The following is a 24,923-nucleotide window of genomic DNA, read 5'->3' on the forward strand; positions in this document are numbered from 1 at the left end:
ATTTCAACCCCAGTTAAAGAATATTTCAACTTAGTTGCTACAGGAAGATAGTTATTCCATAATTAAACATGACAGAGAACACACACACACAAAAGAAAACTTGTTTTCAACCTCCTAAAATCTTTCATGAAGTTTACTACGCCTTTCAAATTCAAGAGAGCTGGAAGCACAGTACATAAAAGGACTGACATTGTGAGAAATGTGATATATGATTTCCACTAGAAAGCCCTTGATGATTTACAGCCAAACTAAGACATGCATTCTCCTGATTTCCTAAAATCTGCGCTTACTAAAAGTACAGATTTAATTATTTTCATATACCAAATAAAAATACTAATTGTTCATTATTATTTGAAAAGTAACAAATTGGCCTGTGAGTTCTATGAATTTGCCAAGGTTGCTGAGAAAGGATTCTCAGTGGACTTCAACAACCAAACGTGGGGACAAAATGTTTTAAAAGTTCTTGCTCTTACAGGCACAAACAAGCAAAATAAAATAAAAATGAAAACATTTCAGAAATTGTAAACAACAAACTATATTACCACATCAAATCACTAAACAATCCTTAGGGTATTGGAAATCAGGATTCATTTCACTTAAAAAGGAGGAAAAGAAAGATAAGAGGAAGCAAGCTAAATCAGAATATAAACATCATATGAAAGATTTATAACTAATTTTTTCTGTTGAAAAGTTGTTTCATAATTTGTTGCCTTCAGAAACTCTTTAGTACGAAACCAATGAATAATTTCTATACATAATGCGAAGTAATTATGAGACAGGAGATTAGCTAACAGCTTTTGTATAGAATATGACCTATGAACCAAGTGCAAAGCTTGCCATTAAATTCCTGTATAATTTTAACGAGATAACTTCTCTGTCTCTTCATTTTGTTAGAGGCAATGTAATATTGTCCCTGTATACTTAACATACAGTGATACATAAATGAAACAGCTTTCTTAAAATCCTAATAAACATTCATCTAAAGGGTTATCTAGTGTATACTACGTAAAATAATAAGGCATATTATGAGATCGCTGGTGATATTGCAGTAACGAACTCTGGTTATTAGGTGGCAGGGGAGAGAGTTATGGAGAATTCCTGTAACTCAATGGCTTTGGCTGTTAAGCCGCAAACACACTTATTTACAGTGTATTTCTCAAACAAACTGAAAATGTGAAGTCAAACTCATTTCCACAGCTCCAAGGGAATCAGGTAAGAAACCTGGGTATTTTAGATCACTCTCTGATACAATTACTTTTTGTTATTTTTAACGGGAATGATGATAACACTAGAAAAATGTCAAAACAAATGCTGAGAAAAATGAAAATATTTGGTGAGATTTTATCCTATTTTCAACTGGTTTTACTCAGAAACTGAAATACAAAATTAATTTTCAATTGCTTAAATGTTGGTAGTGGAAATCAGAACCACAAAAAGTGTGCACGTTAAATAAATATGTCCTAAGTAACAATAAAACAAAATATATAGCTTTTGGCACCACAAAATAGACTATGTGAATTCCACATCATAGGTTGCTCTTTAAGTTTTATCTGTTAAAACTTTTAAGTTTGTTTTCTCCTTTGCAATAGCCAGTCAAGTTTCTTCTAGGGTCCACTGGGGAATATGTGTTTCCAGCTAGAAGACTAGACTTGCTTTTCCACTGAAACGTTTATGTTCACTGCCCAAGTGCATTTAGTCACATCTTGTTATTTTTGATGTTTTTAATTTTTGAAGATTTCTGTAAGAGAAAGAGATTAAGAGGGGTCCATCAGAAATATGTATTAGAAATAGTCAGGAAAGAAACTATTTTCTTTCAAACACAGTTATAGGGCACTTACCTGCATATACATATATATATATATATATATATATAATTTTTTTGAGAAATAACTAGGAACAAAATAAGAAGATCCCCAAACAAAACAAGGAACTAATGTAAACTCTTCAGAAACAAGGTAGATATTTCTATGAGGTAACACTTTAAATGTGCAAAGTGTTTCTCAGTTTACAAAGTGCTTTTCTTTGCATTTTAATTCATCCTTATAAAAACTATTATCTAGGTAATGTAAGGTAAAAAACTTAATCCACAGGGAAGTTAAGAGACTTGCGCAGCAATCACACAGCTAGTAAGAGACTGGAGCTTGATTGTGTTTTTAAAAAATGTTTGCGGACTCATCACCTTGGCTGGGACACAATGCCTACAGATGGAAGCTCAAACCTAGTGGAGTTCTAAAGACAGCAGAGCAGAAAAGGGTACCTGTAATGTTATACTGAAGAAAAGCAACAGGTCTCAAGCATAAGCTGTACAATCTGTAGTTTCTAATGAACATATACACAGACTTGACATTAACACATCGTGTCACACTCTCAAGGAAAGCAAGTTACATTGCAGATAGGAATTCTGTCAGTCTTCAGGGAAAATATGGCTTCGTGGAGCATGGGGCATGGGTGGTTTAAAAAAAAAAACTAAGCATGTACTATTACAGTCAAGAAGTACAGAAAACTGATCATCTCTTTCACTTTCCCACACCTCACTAGTACTATGATCTGTTAAGTGTTAGCCCCCATGGACCTGGAAAGGAACATTCTGAGGCTCTCCTCCCGAGTGCACATCAGTCTATGACTTCCTCCCTGCCTCCCTTCTTCCTTCTTTTCTTTCTCCCTTCCTCTCTCTTCCCTCTCTTCTTCTTTCCTTCTCCCCTTCCTTTTCTCCTACATCCTGGCTCTACATACAACCTTAAGGAAGTTACCTAACCCTTAGGTGCCATATTTCCTCATCTTTAAAAGCAAGAAGGGGGATAATAATGTCTATTTTATAAGGTTTTTGACAAAGATTAGATGAGTTAATAAATGTAGAGAGTTTACATTTGACAGTAAGGAGGTCTACTGTCTCACCAACTGTTAGCTGTTTTTATTATATATGTGAAATACAAAGACAAAATACACAGACTCGTGACTCTGAGGAGCTCACAGGCTAACTAGGAAAGAAGAAAGGGGATGTTAAAGTAGAAAGAAGTGGAATTTCTCCGTACACCGCATCCATTCCCCTAACAGCCTGAATTTATTTTCTTCTGTCCACTTGCCCCTTAATGCTAAGTGGGGCTGGGGGCTGGGAGGTGGGGTCTGATGAGAGGCAGATGGCCTGGATCCCAGGCTTTCCCTCATTTCACTTGCTCTCCTCGCCATACACCGCCCCCAGTGGCTGCCGTTAGATTTTTAGGTCTTCCTTTTATCACAAACAGCAGTAAAACTACACATTGAAGAATATACATTATAGATGAAAGAACACAGGATTTTTGGGCAGTACGCCCAGATTTAATTCCCACTTCTACCACCTACTATCTTTGTGACTTTTTCTGTAAAAAGGGATAACAACCACATTTCTCCCTCACAGCGCCGCTTTTCCTAGGGGGAGAGTAGGGTGAGGGCAAATGAAATAGATATAATGTAGTACAGAGAAACAATCTGAAGACCTCGGTCTGATTCCTGATTCTAAGACTTACTGGCTGTATGTCTTGAGGAATCTCTGAATTCCATTTTCTTACCAGTGAATGAATTTTGGTAGTAATAACTGAATCATAGAGTTGAGGAAACATCAAATGAAATAATGGACCTGCAAGTGCTTTGTAAAACATAAAGTGCTATGGAAATATTACTTGCTATTACTATCTCATATTCACATAAAACTGTTATAAGCCTGTGGCTTGTAAGTTCAATCTGTCATCTTGACAGTTATTAGTCTCACTCTCCCTTGTCAATAAACTGATTTGGGATAGTATAGAGTTAAGCAGAAAAATGGGAGGTGAGGGAATTAGAATAATTAGATGATCTCAATATAAAATAATAGGATTTAAACAATCTCAGTTTTGGAAGGGACCTTATAAGTTGCCTCTCTCTGCCTGACCTATCCCCATCTTCCACCCAGGTTAGGCATGCCCTAAATAACACCTGTGCTCCAGTAGCCAGCTCAAGTTGACAGAGCTGATTTTACACTGAATAGGAACTGTGTTCTTTATTGCATTAACTTTCAAGAAATCTCGAAGTGAGAAAGAATTATTTTTTCTGACAATTATTTAGGTTTTAACATTCAAGTTGGTTTAAAGCCCTCAACTCCTTTGGTATTTATCAAACATTCCTTTGGAAAATGTCACAAACTTAATATGGAGGGGGTGTTTCTTACTTTGAATTGATACTGACTGATTACTTTTGAATATTCATAACTACTTAGATGATCATATTAACTGAGGGGTGTGGAATCATGTTCCTCAGAGATCAAGTTGAACACTTCAGCCATAGAAGAACAGATACAGGATGTAGCCTTGTTTTGGTTTGCTTTGTTTTGTTTTTCTCCCTTAAATGTTTTTTTCAAGAGTCAAAATGTCCTTCAACAGTCAAAATCTATATCTTTGAAGAATAACCTACTGTTGAGTCCACAAAATGAAGCTTTAAAAAGACATAAAATTAGATGAATAATTTTTTTGAATGAGAGGATTACAGTCAAAGAAAATCTCCATTTCTTCACAGTATGAAGATTCCTCAAAAAACTAAAAATAGACTTACCATATGATCCAGCAATCCCACTCCTGGGCATATGCCTGGGGGGGGAGACTTTAATTCAAAAAATATATGCACCCTAATGTTCATAGCAGCACTATATACAATATCCAAGATATGGAAGCAACCTAAATGTCCATACAGATGACTGGATAAAGAAGTTGTGGTATAGTTATACAGCGGAATACTACTCAGCCATAAAAAAGAATAAAATAATGTCATTTACAGCAACATGGGTGGATCTGAAGATCACCATTCTAAGTGAAGTAAGCCAGAAAGAGAAAGAAAAATACCATATGATATCACTCATATGTGGAATCTAAAAAAAAGAAAAGAAAAGAAAAAAGAGGACACTAATGAATTCATCTACAAAACAGAAACAGACTTGCAGACACAGAAAACAATTCTTTTGGTTACCAGGGGAAAGGGGACGGGAAAGGATAAACTTGGGAGTTTGAGATTTGAAAATGTTAACTACTATATATAAAAATAGATAAAAAACAAATTTCTTCTGTATCACACAGGGAACTATATTCTATATCTTGTAATATCCTTTAATGAAAAAGAATATGAAAACAAATACATGTACATATATGCATGACTAGGACATTCTGCTGTACACTAGAAATTGACACAAATTGTAACTGACTATACTTCAATTAAAAAAAAAGAAAATCTCTATTTTCTCTTATTTTTGAGGAATCCAGCTCAGATATATCTAAAAATTCTTTACATTCTCTTGTAAAACTGATGTTTTCTAAAGAGATAACTGAACTGAAGTTAGTCACACCCTGCATTTTCCCTTCTGGAAACTTTGAGAGCCAGTTGCCTTAAACTGCTCAACCTGATGGTGAACAGTAAAACCTGCAGTAAGCATATCTACCTACCCTGGGAAGCAGCTTGCTTGTGAAATGAAGCTTCCTAGAATCTCTTCCAAATATTTTCAACTGAATTTTCATTCATGTACCCATTTTAATATCCATACCATCCTCTAGTTTCCTTAGCATCTTTTGTAATTAAGTTATTGGTTGAGATTGAAAAAACACATGATATAAGTTAATAGCTGCCTTATTCCTCTTCTCATCTGTGGTGGTTACCATATTACATCATTTTTCAAAGATGAGTCATATTTATACTCCTGGCAACTGTTTTTTGCATACAGAATATGTTTGATAGGTGTCATACATTATCTGTCAAGTACAGAATGGGAGTCTGGGGTCCGTTTCTCTCTTCAAGAAATTATTTATGAGAACCTACAGTAAGCCAGGCACTCTTAGAATCTAAGGATAGAGCAAACTGATAGAAATCCCTGTCCTCATGGTGCTCTCAAGTGGGGAAGATGACCCATTATCAAAATGAAGAAGCAAAGTGTGTAGCATGTTACTTGGTATAAGGGGGAGAAGCAGTCCCAGATAAAAAGATTACTATTTCAAATAACATGTTTATAGAAGGAATCACCAAAAAGGTAGTGGCTAAGGAAAGACCTAAATGAGACAAAGCCCAAAGCCATGCAGATCTCTGGGGAAGACTGTGCCACTAAGAGAAAAATAGCCTGGGTTGGCATTGAAGATGGAGCACCCCTAGAATTTCTGAGTAACAACTGGGAGGCCAATATAGCTAGGATAGAGAGAAAAGAGAAGTAGAGAAGACCACTTTTGTTCAAGATTCTGAACAAAAGAGTTACCTGATCTGACTAAGATTTAACGTATTCACTCTGGCTGTTGTGTTGTGAATGGATAATGTTACGCAAAGGCAGAAGCAGATTAACTAGTTAGGAAGCCAATAAAAGAATTCAGGTAAAAAGGGGAAAGGGCAGGGGCAGGATAAATTAGAAGCTGCGGAGTAACAGATACACATTACTATATATAAAATAGATAAACAAGGACCTACTGTATAGCACGGGGAACTATATTCATTATCTTGTAATAACATAATAATGGAAAAGAATCTGAAAAACTGAATCACTTTCCTGTACACCTGAAACTGACATTGTAAATCAACTATATTTCAATCAAAAAATTTTTTAAAAAGGAATCCACATGAGAAATGATGATGGCTTGGACTAGGTTGATAGCAGTGAACACAGTGAAAAATGAACATATTCTAGATATTGCTTGAGGATAAAGCCAATAGGATTTGCCGATGCAGTGGGTGTGATGAAGAGAAGGGAAGAAGAGAAATGTGTTCATAATTTCTCTAATGCATTATCTTTCAAAGTGTGGCCCAACGATTTCCTGTATCACAATCATCCAAAAACCATGTTGAAATCGATTCTATTCCCAGTTCCTTCCTGAGAACTTCTGAAACAGACTCTTTAGAGCAAACTTTTCCTCTAAAGGGCTAGATAGTAAAAATTTTAGGCTTTCCATTTTGTCTCTGTCAATACTACTCAGTTCTGCTGATACAGCATAAAAGCAGCCACACACAATGTGTAAATGAGTAAGCATGGTTGTGTTCCAGTAAAACTTTATATAGACACTGAAATTTGAATTTCATATAATTTTCATGTGTCAGAAAATATTTCTTTCTTTTCAACCATTTAAAAATTTAAAAACAACTATTAGAAGCTTGTGAGCAGTACAACAAGCAATGAGACACATCTGACCCACCACCAGAATTTGCCCATCTCTCTAGAGATCAGATCCCAAGAATATGTATTTTTAACATGCTTACCAAGTGACTTTTTTATGCACTATAACTTAGAGACTCCCTGAGATAAATTTTGAAAGTTATTGTCATCTGTTCCTTTTTGTTTTGCTTAATGCACTGATCAGAATAAAGATGGGCTTCCTGAATGAAATAAGAGAGAACTGGTGTGAAATAATGAATAAAAGAAAGATCGTCACCTGCCAACAAGAAAAGAGGTTAGAAAAAGGGGGATTAAAAGTTATTCATGAGGAAAATTATTCAACTGGGGAGAGACTCTAAAGCTTATTATTTAGAAGAAAACTCTATAGTTAAAAAAAAATCCATTTAACATTAAAAAAATCAATCAGTGGTTTGCACATGACTCCATAAAGTTAAAGGCAGAGATTACTATATAGATCAAGTCCTCTGTTCTACCCACGTTAGGATACTGCCAATGGTCTTAAGAAAAATACTGTTTTGTCATATGAAAGACTATTATCTATCATAATTTGCACACCATGCACACAGCTCTTGTCTGCTGGAGCAGCCCTGTGTCAGGTCTCAGTTGTAAAGGGTTTGCACCATGACATCTCCTCTTTTTCTATTTTATCATCTAATGCTTCAGTTGCTTTTCTTCCTAGTGTTACACTCAAATCATAAAATCACATGGGGGGAAAGAATAAAAAAGTGAATTTACTTGGACTTTCTAATCATAATAACATTATTGAAAGAGTAATCATTCTGAGCTTAAAATAATTGACATTGTATTCTGTAAGTATTTCTCAACTTTATCTCTACTTTGATGCCATGTTATTGTCTTTGTTGTTTCAAGATTTAATTCACCAAAGTTTTATTTCTGAGACTGAACCAAATAGAAATGGATAACTTATAGAGAAAATAATTTTTAAATAAGCTCAAATGCAGTTTCAAGTCTGAATAGATGGATCTAAAACTATTAGCGAATAGGTTTTGTATTTTTTTTTTGCTTTTGCATTTTTTAAAGAACTTATTGGTGAAAAAAATAATACATCAATAAGTCTCTAGCAACCACTATGAAAAGTATGAGTTGTAATGAGACAAGGAAGGAAGTGAAGAGTAAGACATGACTTCAAACAGCCTATCTCAATAACCTGTCTTGCCTAACTCCTAAGAGCTGAAAGATATTTCTCCAAAATCTAACAGATTGCTTTATAAACCAACATGAGACATGATTAATATTATGCCTTCATAATCAATAAGTAGTAAGTGCTAAATAAAAGCTAACTAATGATGATAATAATTTTCTAGTGTCTACTCTGTTCCAGTCTCATTATACAATTTCATGTGAAGCAGATATTTTTATCTTTATTTTACAGCTAAAGGAACAAAATCCTAATACTGAATTAGAGATCAGTCTTGGGTCTGTCTGGTGGCAAAGTTTGTACATTTCCTTTGTATCCCACCATCTCACAGAATGTTCCCCCAGTGGATAATTTTCCTGTCAGTCACAGATTCAGGAGAGAGTGGAGTGGAGAGAAAAGAAAAGAAAAAGGTTGCTTTGCTTGGAGAACTGCTTTTCCCTTTCAATATGGTAGATAGTTTTGCTTTTATAATTAACATTCTGCTGATGAGATCTCCCATTGGTGAAGGCTGATGAGTCAGATTTTCCACGAAGAGCAAGCACTGCAGGAAATAAATTAATCTCTAGGGAAGAAGAGGGGCAATGCTGTCAGTATTCACACAACTGCCTAATAGGAAATGATATTTCAGAATTGTTCAAAGAATGAAATGACTGCGGTTCTCCTTCCAGCATATTCTTAAATATTTAAACCTTCCCAAAACGAGGGAAATAGGTTGCTATAAAGTGAAGAGCAATCTTATAACATTTTACTTTAGGCTGTCAGTATTTCTCAACTGAAAGCAGTATTCCCTGGGTATGTAAGGGAAATTCCACTGGTGTCATTATTCTGTTTATATTATGAAAAATCTGCATTGCTGTTAAATAGAAGGATAAAAGACACACCAGATTTTTGGATTACCCATTGGAAATTATCCAGTATCTTAAATAAGAGGTTTTCTAGTCTTTGGGAGTAAAAGTAATTATTATGCTTCGAATTACTCACTATCTAGAATAACACTGAATTATTGAAGTGTGCCTGTGTGCCTTTATTAAAATTGAGAAGCAAGAATATGTTTTATGATTTCTAAAGTACCTACCTCTTGAGAGCATGTATTCAGTCATTCAGAGTCAAGTTTTAATACAGAACCCCCACCTTGTCTAATTCTCAAAATAGTTTTGATAGAGAAAGTTCAATACAAATCTTTTTATCTTCCTATAAATCCATTCATTCTTTCTAGCTTCCACCTCGACCTTGGGGAAGAGCTTTTCATTGAGCTTATTCCTCTTTTTTGTTTAGCTTATATATTAAGTATGTTCCGAGATGTGGTGAATCATTTCTCCATGAGACATACTTAAAGATGAACACAGTGTCATGACTATGACATTGGAATAGGCCATAGAATCACAGGCTTTCAGAACAGACGTCATAAAGATTACCTGGTTCACCTCCTATTTTGATGAGGAAAACAGAACTCAGTAAGTGAAATGGCCTGTGAAAGGCTGTACATCTAGGGTGTACTGACCTGGGATCAGACCTTATGGTACCTGTATTTTGTTTTCTGGCCGAGAGTCTTCTCACTACCTGACAGGTCTGATTTATAGAGGATGAGTCATGGCATGGGTTTAGTCTAAAGATGTAGGAGTAATTAGAATATAGTTGAAGCTTCAAAAGCAAGGAAATTCCATTAGAGAAGGTTGATCAGGAGAGTTATTAAATTTGTTCAGTAGAGAACATTTATATTGGGCAAAACCAAATAGATATATATTTTTTAATTTGATTTATTTATTTATTTTTTATTAAAGTATAGTTGGTTTACAATGTTGTGTTAATTTCTGGTGTACAGCATAGTGATTTTGTGTATATATATATTCCTTTCCATATTCTTTTTCATTATAAGCTATTTCAAGGTATTGAATACAGTTCCCTATGCTATATAGCAGGACCTATTTTATATATAGTAGTTAGTATCTGCAAATCTTGAACTCCCAAATTAGCCCTCCAACTGCCCCCTTCAGTAACTACAAAAAGGTTTGTTTTCTAGGTTGGTGAGACTGTATCTGTTTTGTAAATAAGTTCATTTGTGCAACTAGGCATATTTTAAAAGACTTTCCTTTTTGGCAGAGATGGTAGCTTCTAGAGAGACACATGAAGAGGAAAAAAGAAAACGGCCCCCTGTTTAGCCAGTCAGGTCACCAGAAGCAATCTCTGCAATTAATGTGTGACCTACATAGTAGCCAGCTCCTCCTCACAACCAAATGACAATCCTCTGATACCACGTGACTTTGCCCTGGGCTGAAGGGAGCCACCTTGCCCATAGTCATGCTACCTTTTAGGGAGGCTCAAAGGCAGCTGCACCCAGTGATTGATTGACTGAGGCAGAGGCTATAAAAATCTGGCCTCCTCATCCCAATCCAGGACAACTCTAAAGAGCCAGGCCAGCTCCAGAGCTCCCTGGTGTCAGCTGAGGTCTTTCTTGTGACTGCATTATGATTCAACTTCTCCCTCTGTCCAGACCTGCTTTTGTTCCTCTGCTCTATGTGTTGTTCCTGAAAGCACTTCTCAATAAACTTTCTACACACAAGTCCACCCTGGGAACTGGACATGAAACAAACAGCTTAAAACAAACATTTGCACTTAACACATATTATCTACCAAAACTAGCATTATACCTGATTACACAGTGGGGCTCTGGGCTCTTTCTGAGCTCCTGCAGCTGAGCTAAAACAGGGAAGGGGTCCGTTAGGGAGGCTCAGGGCTTCCATGTCCTGCACAACTGTAGTGTTTCTCGGACTCTGAGGATTCAGTGACATCTCCAAAAGATTTCTAATCACTTCCCATATCCATAGGATTCATAGAGGCCATGAAATTCTCAAGAGGATACACTCCTCGAAGAAAAAAAGTGCAGACAGAAACTCAGTGAGTTCAAGAGCCACATCAGGAGGTCTCAGCCAGCACTTTGCAAAATAAACTGGCAGGAAGCAACGTTTTCCTTAGCCATCAATTCAAAAAGATGCAGAAGCTAATCATCATAGCTATGATTCAACTGGAGTTTATTATGTACCATACCAACTCTAACCTATCTTATCTAATGTAGTCATCAAAATAGTCCATGGGGTAGCACTATTATTAACCCAATTTTCTGAATAAAGAGAGGAATTAATAAATTGCTTGTGGTATACAGCTAGGGAGTGGGGGAGCCAAGGTTTAAACCCAGCAGTCTTAAGTTCAGACTCCAAAGGTTAACCACTTAATCATCCTACTTTCAGAGAACTGTTCTTTTAGTAATTTATAGACAAAACAACATGCAGACTTAATAACAATGCTCCCAAAATAAGACACGGGCCTTCTCGAGCAACTGGAGTGAATCAAGGACCCAGAGACGAAGGTTACCCACGAGATTTGGTGAAGCATTTTCATCAGTTTCTTAAGTAAAGGGGAGCTGGGACTCACAACACTGATCCCGAAGTAGAGTTTACTGTGCTCCTGGCTGCAAAGGAATAAACTCTTCATTACACAACATGTGTTCAGCCACTGACAGCGAATCTTATAGCTGTCAACAGTGAATTTCAAAATGAAGAATTCCCTTTAGTATAATTTTAGATACATATCTGAAATGGTTCCACTTCATCTAGCTGAAAGAACAAGACTTGAGTGTCCAAAAGGAGCAAAACTAGAGAAGCAGTTCCCTTGTCTGTTTTGCTTTGTTTTCTCTGTGGTATGCTACAAAGACTCTACAACTGCCATTCTCACCCAAAGAGAATTTAGGAAATGACTGACTTATGTCTAAGCATTAAAAAGAGGTGAAAGCTCAGAAAGGGTATCATTTGCCCATCCTGAACTCCAAGGCAGTTGGTGAATATTCACAGATGAGCTATTCATTCCAAGTACAGTAAATGTTAAGTATAGATCCAAGGAGTCTTTTTTTAATGATGAAAAAACATACTATATTTCACAAGACAAAAATTAAGTTTGAAGAATTATATTTCTGCTTTAGTTTACTTTTGTATTTTTATATATGTAATTGTTATATAATTATACTTCATCATGAAGACAGACTCTGTGATTCATTGTAAATATGAATGGGAAAGCAAGTGAAACTATGGTCCAGATGTGCATAGTAGGTAATTTTTAAATCAATGCATATTGAAATTAACATAATAAAGGAGATTTCATTTTACTCTCTTGAGTAAAGCTAGTCTCACTTGCTTAGAACTATTACTTTAATTCCAGGTCCTCTTTTTCCTTAAACTACCACTAATGTGAAATATATTCAAAGCAGGTCCTGCTCCTGAGTTGAAACAAACTCTGCACAGTTTATTCAGGACACAAAGCTGGGGCTGCCACATACCACCCCAAGAAGATGCACACACAGAGAAAGATCAGATAAGTTTTCCTATGATTTAAACCAAAAGTCTGATCTCAGCAATTGTGCTATCTGGTACTTTTTAGGATCCATAGTTTTAAGGAAAAAAAAGAGTTTCCAATGAATTAATAATAGCTTGAGACTCAACACGCTGCACCAATTTTCACTGCAGTAGTTGTTTCTTTTATAGTCACACTTGGTTAGTATTTGAAATTTGGAGGAATTGCAATATGCATGGTTTTCAAAGCCCTTTATAGAATTTCACTTTTATCATTCAGAAAGAGTCAATGAAAAGGTAATAAGAAAAGCTCTACGGGATATTTTTATAGGAGTGTCAGAAGCCAGTAAGTTAACTACATGAAAGAACCCAGATTGTGCAGACAGAGTTTCAGCAGAAACACTTCAGAGACTTTATTTCTAGTATTTTGACTTTTACATGCCCTTGGAGGAAAAAAGAGTGCTGGCTACAAGACCAAATAAGGAGGGGAAAGGAACAAACCATATGCTTAAGAATAATTACAGTTTCAATTTTTCTACAAACGAACTGTGAAGTTTCAAAGATAAAGTGTAATAGAAATTGAGCTGCTTTGGTGTGTTAAAATATTGCCAAGAAAGAAAATTCTCATTTCCCTTGCTAACTCATCCCAGATTCCCACAATATGGAAGTTAATCTGGGTAGCTTAATTGAATGCTATCAACTTCTCCACAAGCCCATTTGCTCTTGTTTTGCTTTTAGTAGAGATGAAAAATATCAGATCACCATCTCTATAAACCAAAATATTCCAATTCAAGTCGAAGTTAGGCTACTTATCTGACACTTCTTTAAATTAAAAGTACCTTATTATTTTTACCTCTTCTCAAGTCATTAATCCTTATTATTAATTCTAGAGAATGTTAAAGAATATTGTCATGATAATACAAACAATCTTAAAATAAAACACTTCCTTGGCCCTCAAAACCATAAATGAGAAGAAAAATCTAATAACAGAGAACAATGAACAGACCTATCGTCATTTTAAGTGTTTAACATTATGCTGCACTTAAAACTACATTTCAGTGAGATCTGCACTTTGACTGAGTCGTATACCCTGAACAAAATGGCAGTAAGAATCCGTATATTGCTCATTGTCATGGAGGCAGTTAAAACCAGTATCATGAGGCATCACCGACCTGTGGTTACTTTGGTGCCTGCTACTGCAGTTGTCCCAGTCTTTCTCTTGCCTTTCTCCAGATCAGCCGAATCATTTTGACAACCAACTGGTACTTTTGAATCCAGGCCAGCTTGATTTGAGTGCAGTTTCTTGGATCTATCTACATGGAGACTCTGAAACGACACAGGCCAGAGTGATTGATTTCACAAGTAAATTATCAGTCCAAAATAAATGCTTCCCAGAGATATGACAAGGATAAACATTTATCATATGGCAAGTTATTTCTACAGATATGAGACAGAACAGTCTATATGTCAAAGTGAGTTACAAATTTTATTTTCATCAACGTATTTTGGTAATCCAGATGTCGAAGTTTTGAGGCAATCTAAGTGACTAGAATAAGAAGTCATCTCAGGCACAGAATATCGTTTTCAAAGACCACTTGTGTGTATTACTTTCTTCTTGTAAACTTTTAAAAATATTTTTCACTTAGAACATTTTCCCTTGGTTTTATTCTTATAGTTTAATAATCCAGCATTTCATTGTATATTACATAATTATGTGTTATATAATGAAGTACAGGATTCATTTCTGTATTATTTGTACTTTCTGTATTAAAAAACTAATCATAACATTTACTTTAAAATAACCCACATTTTTATCAACGTTATGCAAATTTGACAAATCTCCTCTAGTCAATTTAAGAATAATAATTCATCATAACAATGAATTATTAAGGCACAACATCAATGGATCCTAAAACACATCTCACACACAAGAGATGTCATAACGTTTGATGCTGTGCTGACATATTGCATGCTTCAAAAGAATTGTCAGATATGAGCAAACGCAAAAGACCCAAATAGGAAACTGAACTTTCAGCACGCTGCTTCATACCCAAATTCAGATCAGAAGTTTTTAAGTTTGAATATGATTACAAAATATTCAAAGATTAATGGAGTCAAAAGTAGCCAATCAATTTTGGCCATCAACACTAGCCATTTTGGTTCCTAAAGGATAGGGAAATGAGTAATTTTCCTTTAAGTTCCTCTTATAGACTGTGTACAGCATTCAATTCATTAAAAACTTAATTAAAAGCTTGAATCAAAGGCTTTTAAAGCTTGGAAAGAGCCAAAAAGGAAATGAGGGTCCAGAATGATTAAATAACTTACCCTAAATAATTTACCCAAATTAACAGAATAAACAATGCCAACCAAGTCTCAGGTATATGTCTCCCAACCCTTAGTCCAGTGCTCTTTCCATCACTCTGTGATCAATTTGCTCATTTATTCTTTCAATGTGGTGGGCCAGCTGCACTAATGGCCCCACTTCTTTACTCCTCTCTGTATCCATGTCTTTTCTGTGCAATTTTGCAGTGCTTTCCTACTCTGACTTCTGACTTGTCCACGTGACTTCTTCTGGACCAAGAGGATACTGACACGTGTGACACAGAGATTTGAAAGATGTTTGCACAACTGGTTTTGCTCATTCTTGTCCTTCCACTTTGCCATGAGAACATGCCTAGACTAGCTTTCTGGAGGTTGAACAGGACAGAAAGCAGAGCCAGGTCACCCAGTCTTCCAAGATAAGACTCACCAGGTGGCCGTCCGGACAAGGTAGGATCCCCCGGGAGGAATCAGGTCCTGTCCCATTGGACAGAAGAGGAGGCTGATCCCCTCCTACAGGCTCTCCATCTGATGGTATTTCAGATGGGGAAATCAGGAATCAGGTCAGGAATCAGGTCCTGTCCCAGTGGACAGAAGAGGAGGCTGATCCCCTCCTACAGGAAACAGGATATTGGTATTGGTGGGAGGAATGTTATTAACCTCTGTGTGTGTGTGTGTGTGTGTGTGTGTGTGTGTGTGTGTGTGTGTGTGTGTGTGTGAGAGAGAGAGAGAGAGAGAGAGAGTGAATGAGCAGCCTGTGAAGCATGCCATCAGGCTGGAGTTTGTAGCTCCACGGCATTCTGCTACGGAGTTCGAGTGAGTCCCAACCTGTGGTTCCGTGGTGACCTCATACGGCTCAGGGCGGTATCGGTCCCTCAGGGTCCCGATCGGAGTCAGCAGCTTATACTGACCCGCCAAAGCTAAGAGGCACCTTCGTCCCCGCGAGGGGAGTGGCCAGGCGGACACAACGAAAATCCTCCCTTGTCTTGTCTGCGACACCAGCACAGGGTGGCTACACAGGGAGGGAAAAGGACATAGACAGCCAATGAGTCATCGCCCCTGTGCCCTCGGAGGCTAGGATGCTATTTCTTTGATAAAGTCTCCTACCTGACTCTGTCACAGAACACCTGAGACTTATTGTTCCCCTACTGAACTGACCCAAGTAGTGCCCCTTTTGCCTAGCCTCAGACCCCCAGGACTCAAGTTTAGAAAACAAATTCCTTCAGGACCGGGCTTGCCTGGCCCTGGAGGTCCCTTTTCTAGTCCATTTGTTTTGCCATCTGCCGTCAGTCCCATGCCCCTGATACGTTAGTTCAGAATATAGAGAGAATTTAATGAAGAAAGTCCCTGAAACTGCTTGAGGCCTTGAGATCCAGAGACATCAGCTGTGACTGGAACCCAGAGTCCCTGACCAAGTTAGCCTTAAAACAACTCATAGACCCAGCAAGAGAGCAGTCTCTCTGGGAACTCCGGTGTTTTGAAGAGTGAAGAAAAGAAAGATATAAAGGCTACCTTCCCAAACATCTAAAGCAACAGAACTATTATCCTTAAATATCTAAAAAGAATGGGAGGCTCTAAGTCAAAACCCACCACTGTAGACTGCATGATTAAGAATTTCAAAAAGGGGTTCTCAGGAGACTATGGAATTCGAATGACCCCTGGCAGGCTCCACACTTTGTGTGAGCTTGAATGGACTGCCTTTGGAGTTGGGTGGCCCTCAGGAGAAACTCTGGACCTAGCAACAGTGCGAGCAGTCTATCAAATAATCACTGGAACCCCAGGCCACCCAGATCAACTCCCTTACATTGACTCCTGGCTAAATATTGCCCAGACTCTACCCCCATGGATTTGGTTTTGCTCAAATGGACCTGGACAATACAAGATATTAGCAGCTCAGCCGGTCCAGGCCAAAAAGACAGTCAAATACTTGGGATTTATTATCTTAGAGGGACACTGAGCCCTAGGACCAGAATGAAAACAAGTTATTTGCGACATACCCAGACCAGAAACAAAAAGAAAACTGCGAGAGTTCCTGGGTGCATCTGGGTTTTGCCGGATCTGGATCCCCGGGTTTTCAAAAATACCCAAGCCCCTCTACGAAGCAACTGCTGGATCAGGAAAAGAGACCCTCAAATGGGAAACTAAACAAGAAAATGCCTTTAGGCAACTAAAGAAACTGCTAACTCAAGCCCCAGCACTAGGCTTACCAGATGTAACACAGGAGTTTAATCTGTTTGTACATGAAAGAGACCAAACTGCTCTTGGAGTCCTAACTCAGAATGTGGGGCCATGGCAGCGCCCTGTGGCCTATTTATCTAAAACACTGGACCCTGTAGCATCAGGATGGCCACCCTGTTTACGGGCCCTCGCTGCCACAGCCCTCCTGGTCAATGAGACAGACAAACTCAAACTGGGACAGACTTTAAATGTAAAAGTGCCCCATTCTGTGGTGGCCCTGATGAACGGCCCAGGTTACAAATGGATAACTAAAACAAGGATGACCCACTACCAGGGGCTTCTATATAAAAATCCAAGAGTCCGTCTAGAGACTGTGCGAACCTTAAACCCAGTCATATATTTGCCTGAGGGGGAAGGACAGCCTGACCACAACTGCAAAGAAATCATTAAAGAGATGTACGCAAGCAGGCCTGATCTAACCGACAAGCCCCTGCAAAACCCAGACCTGGAACTTTTCACAGACGGCAACAGTTACATCCAAGATGGACAACAGCGAGCAGGTTACGCTGTAACAACAACCCGAGAGGTAATAAAGGCAGAGTCCCTTCCCCCAGAATGGTCTGCTCAGTGAGCAGAGATCTGGGCACTGGTCCAGGCACTAAGGGAAGGAAAAGAAAAATGAGTCAATATATACACTGATTCCAAATATACATTTGCAACCTTGCATGTACATGTAGCCATCTATAAAGAGAGAGGACTTTTGACTGCTGGGGAAAAGAAATCAAAAACAAAGAAGAAATTTTACAGTTACTGGAGGCAGTATGGGATCCAAAGGAAGTGGCCGTTATTCACTGTAAGGGACACCAAAGAGAAAATGACCCCGTGAGCCAGGGGAACAGGCTAGCTGATCAAAAGGCAAGAGAAGCAGCCGCCTGGGAACACTCAGTAATTAAAGTTATGGCAGCGCCAGAGCTACCCACTGCCCCAGAATATAGTCACAATGAAAACAAGTGGGCACAGGCTGAACGAAGAGAAAAAAGAAAGGACGGATGGTGGATCATGACGGATGGAAGGGTTTTCATCCCAGAACGACTAGCTTATCGTTTAGTCCAACAACAGCACGAAGCCACACATATGGGAAAAATGGCTTTGGAGGCCCTCTTAAAGCGATATTTCCTAATTTCTCATCTCCCTACTCTACGTGCATCAGTTTCCCAACGCTGCTTGCTCTGTGCACAAAACAATCCAAAACAAGGGCTCACTGGGCCAATGGGAATACAACGATGTGGATTGGCTCCCTTTGAAGATTTAGAAGTGGACTTTACTGAACTTGGGCCCAGTAAGGTATATAAGTACCTGCTGGTTTTCGTCTGCACCTTCACAGGGTGGGTAGAGGCCTACCCCACCAGGACAGAGAGAGCAAGGGAAATGACAAAGGCTCTTCTCAGGGATGTTATCCCTCAATTTGGAATGCCTCCCTCCATTGGGTCTGACAATGGACCCGCCTTTGTGTCAGAAATTGTACAGTAAGTGACAAAGACACTGAGCATCCACTGGAACCTGCACACAGCATACCGGCCTCAAAGCTCAGGGAAGGTAGAACAAATAAACAAAACTCTAAAACAAATTATAGCTAAAATCAGCCAAGAAACCCAGCTCCCCTGGGTGGACATTCTACCCCTGGCTCTGTTGCAAATTAGATGCACCCCAAGATTTAATATTGGGTACTCTCCCTTTAAAATCCTCTATGGGCGACCGCCACCTTTAGTCAGGATGAGAAATCCCACCCCAGAAATAGAAAATTTAGGGCTCCACCAACAACTGTTGGGACTAGAAAAAGTACTATGAGAAGTTTGGGGTTAGATAATAGAGAAAACCCCCATTTCATTAGGGGTTCAAGTGCATCCCCATAAACCAGGTGACCAGGTATGGGTAAAGGATTGAAAAAAAGAACCTCTCAAACCAACATAGAAGGGACCATATTTAGTGGTATTAACTACTCCTACAGCTGTTAAAGTTGCAAAAATCATCCCTTGGATCCACCACTCCAGGGTCAAGAGAGCGACTGCACCTCTGACAGAGGGTCCCTAAAAAATTGAAAACGTCCCGGGAGACCCGCTCAAAATCAAGATCAAGAGGGACCAGAAAAAGATCGACGAGCCCTGCTCTAGCCACACCCGGAAGCTGGCTAGTCAACGCACGGCCGAAGCTTGAGAAAAGCTCAATACAGCTGTTAAATGTAAATTCAGCCACGATCTCCAACAAATAACAGAAACCCTGGGAACTCTACAAAATCAGACTGACTCTCTGGCCGAGGTGGTCTTACAAAACAGGAGGGGTCTGGACTTACTCACGGCCAAAGAGGGGGGACTATGCCTCTTCCTAAACGAAGAGTGTTGTTTTTATGCCAATCAATCAGGAATTGTCAGAGGAATGGTTCAAGAGTTACAAGACCGAGTGAAAAAGAGAAAACATATTTTAGATAAGAGCCCATGGACAGGCCCCTGGGGCTGGACCTCCTGGCTGACACCGTTCATAGGTCCCTTACTCCTGATTTTTGCAGTTCTGCTGTTTGGGCCCTGTGTCCTAAACTTCCTGACCCGCTTTGTCAGTGAGCGGATAGAGGCTATAAAACTTCAGATGTTAGCCTCCAATTATGAGCCCCTGCAACAGGTAAATAATGATGCTTACTCCAACAAGGGTTGTGAAAGCATCAAGAGGGGGGAATGTGAAGAAAAAGCCCAGCTGGGCTAACTCATAAATCTGAAGTTCAGTGTCAGTCTATTGGGCTAACGAGCTCAGTCACAAATCTAAGCGTGATAAGTGTCGGTTTACTGATATAAGTTCTGCCGGGCTAACTTGTAAATCTAAAGTTTAGTGTCAGTTTACTGGGCTAACAAGCTAACTCGTAAATCCAAGCTCAACAAGCGTCAGTAACGTGATCTGTTCCAAATTGATAAGCTCCAGTGTACTGATTCCTTGCTTTTTGTTGTTTGAACCTTATTGGCTAATAGCCCCATACTTGTAATTAACCCTATAAAACCTCATGTACACGTCTTGGAGGTGCTCAGAGCTTCGGAGCAGAAGCCCCTCTGAGCCCGCCGGCGTAATAAATCTGAGTACTCCAACCCTCCGAGTGGTGCTTGTTTCTTGGCTGGCCTGTCATTTCCGTAACAATTGGAAACTCAGATTCACTGATCCCTCTACTTTCTCTACATCCACTAGCCCTCTAGAATCCTTTCCTTTTTTTCTCTCTACACAGCATCCATTATAGTTCTAAAACTTCAGTCCAGCCAGTAACCTGTCAGACTGTATCTCTTCTTCCCCTCAGCAGCATTCGCTGTGTCTAGTCTCCTCCCTTTCCTTGGCTTCTGGTGTCCCTCCTACCACTCTGACCACTCAATCTTAGTCCCCTTTGCAGGTTCAACTTCCTTTACTTAAACATTGACAGTTAAATGCTTCTCAAGGTTTTGTTACTGACCCAGCTTTCTTGCTATCATCCCTATGTAATCCCAACAATCATGTGGTTTAATTTACTATGTATATGTTTCTGACTGCAGGGGTCAGGGAGATTTATGAAATGAGATGAGGCAGGGGTTTATATGCCATGACAAGCACTCTGGATCTCAATTCTAAAGTCCTTTAACCCTACAATCCTACTCCTCTTTTCTTCCTGTCTTAAGGCTCGGCTCTTTTGTTTACGCAGAACATTCTTCACACTCTTCCTCTTTGATTTTGCTATTCGGAGTTTCTGCAAGTTCTCCCTCACCAGGTAGTACTGCTGCAACACAATTTTCACAAATACAATGAAATAATACCTGGTTTAGTGTTTAGTGTCTATCTCTTGATTCAAATAGAAATTCACTGAGAATAAAGACTAAATGTTCATCCTACTCACTGTTCTCAATACTTATTTCAGCATTTAAATATAGTAAGTATTAAATAACTATACATTACTTATATATTAAGTAAATGGAGAAATGCGTGAGTAAAATATAGACTTAATTTTTATGAGGTTTAAAGAAGCAGAGGCCAGCTCATCACTAACCAATACACAGTCACACGTTCACATGTCCTAACGGCAGTTCTCTGATTCAAGTTAGGTTTGTCTCTGTCTATGGAAACTATAAATCAAATAGCGCTGATGTCAGGGAAAGTGAGCACTTGAGAACCGAGTGTGTAAAAACAGTGGCCCTGTATTCCCGAGGCATGAGATTGTGGCTTGATAATAATAGAAGAAATAAAACCCTCTGTCAGGCACTGCTGCACTGATGTTAAACCTTCAACCTGAAGATCAAGCCCAGAGAAAAATGGGAAAAATAAGATGTGTGCAAAGAATAGAGAGGAGCACATACATTTGGACTGGTAGGCATTGGGGCTTAGTGACCACTCTGCAGTACTTCGAGAACAAATCCTGTTTATTTTGTGTAATTTCCACTTAATTTCTCATTAGAAATGAGTCATTAGCATCCTATCTGCTAATATAAAATGACTGTTAAATTATGTTTCATGTTACTCTTGGCTTGTAGTTTGCATACTGCTTTTAGTGTTCCTGCTGAAAGCAATGATCCAATTACAAGGTACTGAATATTTTTCTTGTGGACAAAGAAAGAAACAAATAAACACTGCCCCCCAAAATTAACCCAGATGTCCATTGAAAAAAAATTGACTTTTTCAAATCTGTCTTTTATCTCATACCTCAGGCGATGTTGTTGGGTAAAAATTACCCTTTTCCAAACCATTCATTGAGATTCCCAGTCTACGATTATACTCACTTGTGTCTTTTCTCCCCAGGGGCTAAGAAGGCTTGCTTTTCCTTAGAAAGCCACATAGGGACTGTCTTGGCCCAGGGACTAACCACCATCCACATTTAAAACAACATGAAGTATCCCAGATAATGTACTTTGCTTTTCACTTTGTAGAAAATCAATCACTCTCCTCATAGACTAAAAAAAAGCGACCTCCTTCTCCATTTATATAAACAACTGCTCCTTTCCACTGCCTGTACTTTTTCACTTCGGAGTAGTGAAGTCTAGGGATACGGGGAAAGAAACTTCAAGTGATATTTAGGAAGAAATTTCTCATGAACTTTCTTCCTCAGAATTAAATTCTACTTAAAACAAAAACAACAGTAACAAGAATTCAGAGCCTATACATTAAAATAAAAAACTAAGGATCAAAATCCGATCACAAGAAATACAGGTTTGCTATGCACATTCAAATTATCATTCGAGGAGAACATGCAACCCTCTGTGTAGCCTGTCTTCTGTGTGTGTGTGTGTGCATGTGTGCTTTCTCTTTTGTTTGTTATATGGTTGATCACCACAAATAATTTAGAAGGTTATCAAGTGGTTTAGAAAAAGTAATAAATTTCTCATTGTGCACAACAAAGATCCAATTAAATGGAAGGAAATGTTTGGTTTTTTTTCTCCTAAGGAAAATATTTAAACAAGAAAGACTATAAACTGAAAAATAATCTTAAAGTTGATCATCCGTATAAACAGTCCTCTCCTTCAGACAATAACCTGAGGTTTCATATAATTGTCCATTTATACAAATTAAATGCCTTTTCTGCAAAGAATATGTTCTTTATACCAATTGAAAGAGAATGATTTTGAGCTGGTCCCGCCCAATTTCAAAGACAAGCTATCTCTGACACCTTTCCTGTCCCCTCCAACCTGAGGTTGTTCGCAGGGAGTTTGCCTAGGCCTGTGGCAGGCAGGCTTCACTTCATCAGCCCACCAGAAACCCATCTCCGCCGCTCCCATTCCCAGAGCTTTAGGCTGTGGCCTTCTTGGGTGAAACCCTTAGCCAGGGTGTCTCCCCCTGCCCCAACCATGCACACCTTCTTCAATTGGAATCATGCTGGCTGGGCTCTGAGCTGGCAGCTGACTGGGGGCCTCAGCAGTGGTTCCAGGTGGATGCATGTGGCTTGACATATAGATGCTCTTGGGTCTAATTGTGGGACAGAGCCTCTTTTCCCAGCCTGCTCCAAGTGCCACCAGAACTCAGACATTTTAAAGTGTTAGGATGTTCTATTTGCCTTGCCCTTCCCCTTGGGTCAAAGAAGAGGCAACTGGCCCATGGAAAAGAAAGATGCCTCTATCTGCCTCCTTAATTGCCCTGATAAGAGAAGAGAGCCTTCTGTCTCAACCCTTCAAGGAACCTCCTCTTCTTCCTGGACTTCCTGGGACTGGATCCAAGGAAGACTATCCTTGCTGGAACTGTGATTAGAGATCTTAACCTGCATCATAAATCAAAGATCATACCAGGTTCTCTGGCAAAGAAACTCTTCATTTACTATTAAGCCTACTTTAAACCCTTACGCCTACTTTCAAAGATATGTTTCCAGAACATATTGTGTATTAAAGGAAGACATTATAAGTACTCATATATTTCAGTTGCATTGTTCTCTCTTTCCTCTGCTGAAAACTGGAAACTAGACAATTTGATATTTGGAAATCCTGCCATCCTGATTTGATGTTGATTTGGCCACTGTCTGGGTAAAAATCAAATCTTAGCTCACAGATGCAAGAAGAACTCAGTATAATCATATACTTCGTCTGACTGAAAGAAATTTAAGAATTTTCCTCTGGAGTCTCAGGGCAGAGAACTGCTTCACACTCACTGTCTGTCAAGCTCAATTCAATCTACTTCTTGCCACTCTAACCTTCTATGAATTTAGCCAAGGATGAAATGGACACTTGAGGCATTGCTTAACCAACATACCTTTATTTTAAAATGCAGCCAGAAGGGACAGCTAATCTATGTATTTGTTATTGTTAAGGAGATAAATGAGAAGTCTCTCTGCCCTCAGAGATGTTAGCCTCATTAGATAATGAACAAGCAAACAAAAGCATTTGCTGTTTTAGAGCTGCTGTGACAAGTGCACCCCCCACAAAATACCAAGGTTTTCTTACTTACAATATTGATATTATAAACCCTGGGATAGTTCTTTGTGTAGCAATACGTTTTCTTTTTTCTCTTTATTTTGCCTTCCTGCAAATTTTAAAATTATTAATTCACACAGTTATTGTTATATCTTTCATGGGTTCTTTTTTAATTGGAAAACCATAATTCAGACTCTGTAAGGGTAATCTGTAGCCAAAGGGCAGGAAAATTCATCTTAATTTGAATTATAGAAACAGAAATTACAGCAGCAGAAAGTATGTGACACATTTTTTGTTTAGTTGAGTTTTTGGTGAAATTAGTTTTGAATCAGTGGACATATGAATAGCATTTGAAAAGTGTCCAGCAGAGCAATGCTTGCTGCAGATGGCAGATGGGAACTGCGGTGCACTGCACCATAGTTCTGCAACTAGGGAGAGAATTCTAAATTCATTTCTTAAAAATTACATTTGACATCATTTTAACCTTCTGCATATTAAAACACAGCCTTTCACATAAGTCTTTGAAAAGTATCCATCCTGGCAACCTGATTTAAAACACTGCTATACTATTATTTGAGCTAGAAACAGTTTCGATGATGATGAGTCATTTTGCTATTTCTTCAAGTATTCACATTATATGAGATGTTAAATGGCATTTGTGCCACTAAAGTATTGCTAAAATGTAAAAATTTCATGCTATTGTCAATAAGTGCCCAACATATGATGTAGTCCTTGAAGGCTGCGTCCCACCTCCTCACCTGAAGCCTGGCAACATTTCTTTGAAATCCTTTCCCAGGAAGGCTGCCCTTCTGACCTCTTCCTACTCATACACCCTATTCCCCAGGCCCTTTAGAAGGCATTGTCTGGACCACCATCTACAGAATCCTGGCATG

The 24,923-nt window shown here is 38.7% G+C and overlaps 2 protein-coding genes across 7 annotated transcripts in view; one reads left to right on the top strand and one right to left on the bottom strand.

Moving 5' to 3' along the window:
- The window catches only part of C8H6orf58 (chromosome 8 C6orf58 homolog), a 108,828-nt gene that overhangs the window by 45,765 nt on the left and 38,140 nt on the right, over window positions 1-24,923 (top strand). The window lies entirely within an intron of this gene.
- The window catches only part of THEMIS (thymocyte selection associated), a 189,255-nt gene continuing 164,447 nt past the window's right edge, over window positions 116-24,923 (bottom strand). For all 4 annotated transcript variants that reach the window (XM_072965848.1, XM_072965847.1, XM_015235764.3 and 1 more), the window contains 2 exons: window positions 13,816-13,969; window positions 116-1,738 (listed from right to left, as the gene is read on the bottom strand). In XM_072965848.1, the coding sequence (XP_072821949.1) occupies window positions 1,722-1,738; window positions 13,816-13,969 (171 nt within the window). In that variant the 3' untranslated portion in view covers window positions 116-1,721. The remainder of the gene's footprint in view (window positions 1,739-13,815; window positions 13,970-24,923) is intronic.

This window comes from Vicugna pacos, chromosome 8 (assembly GCF_048564905.1).
Source record: "Vicugna pacos chromosome 8, VicPac4, whole genome shotgun sequence".
Classification (NCBI taxonomy): domain Eukaryota; kingdom Metazoa; phylum Chordata; class Mammalia; order Artiodactyla; family Camelidae; genus Vicugna; species Vicugna pacos.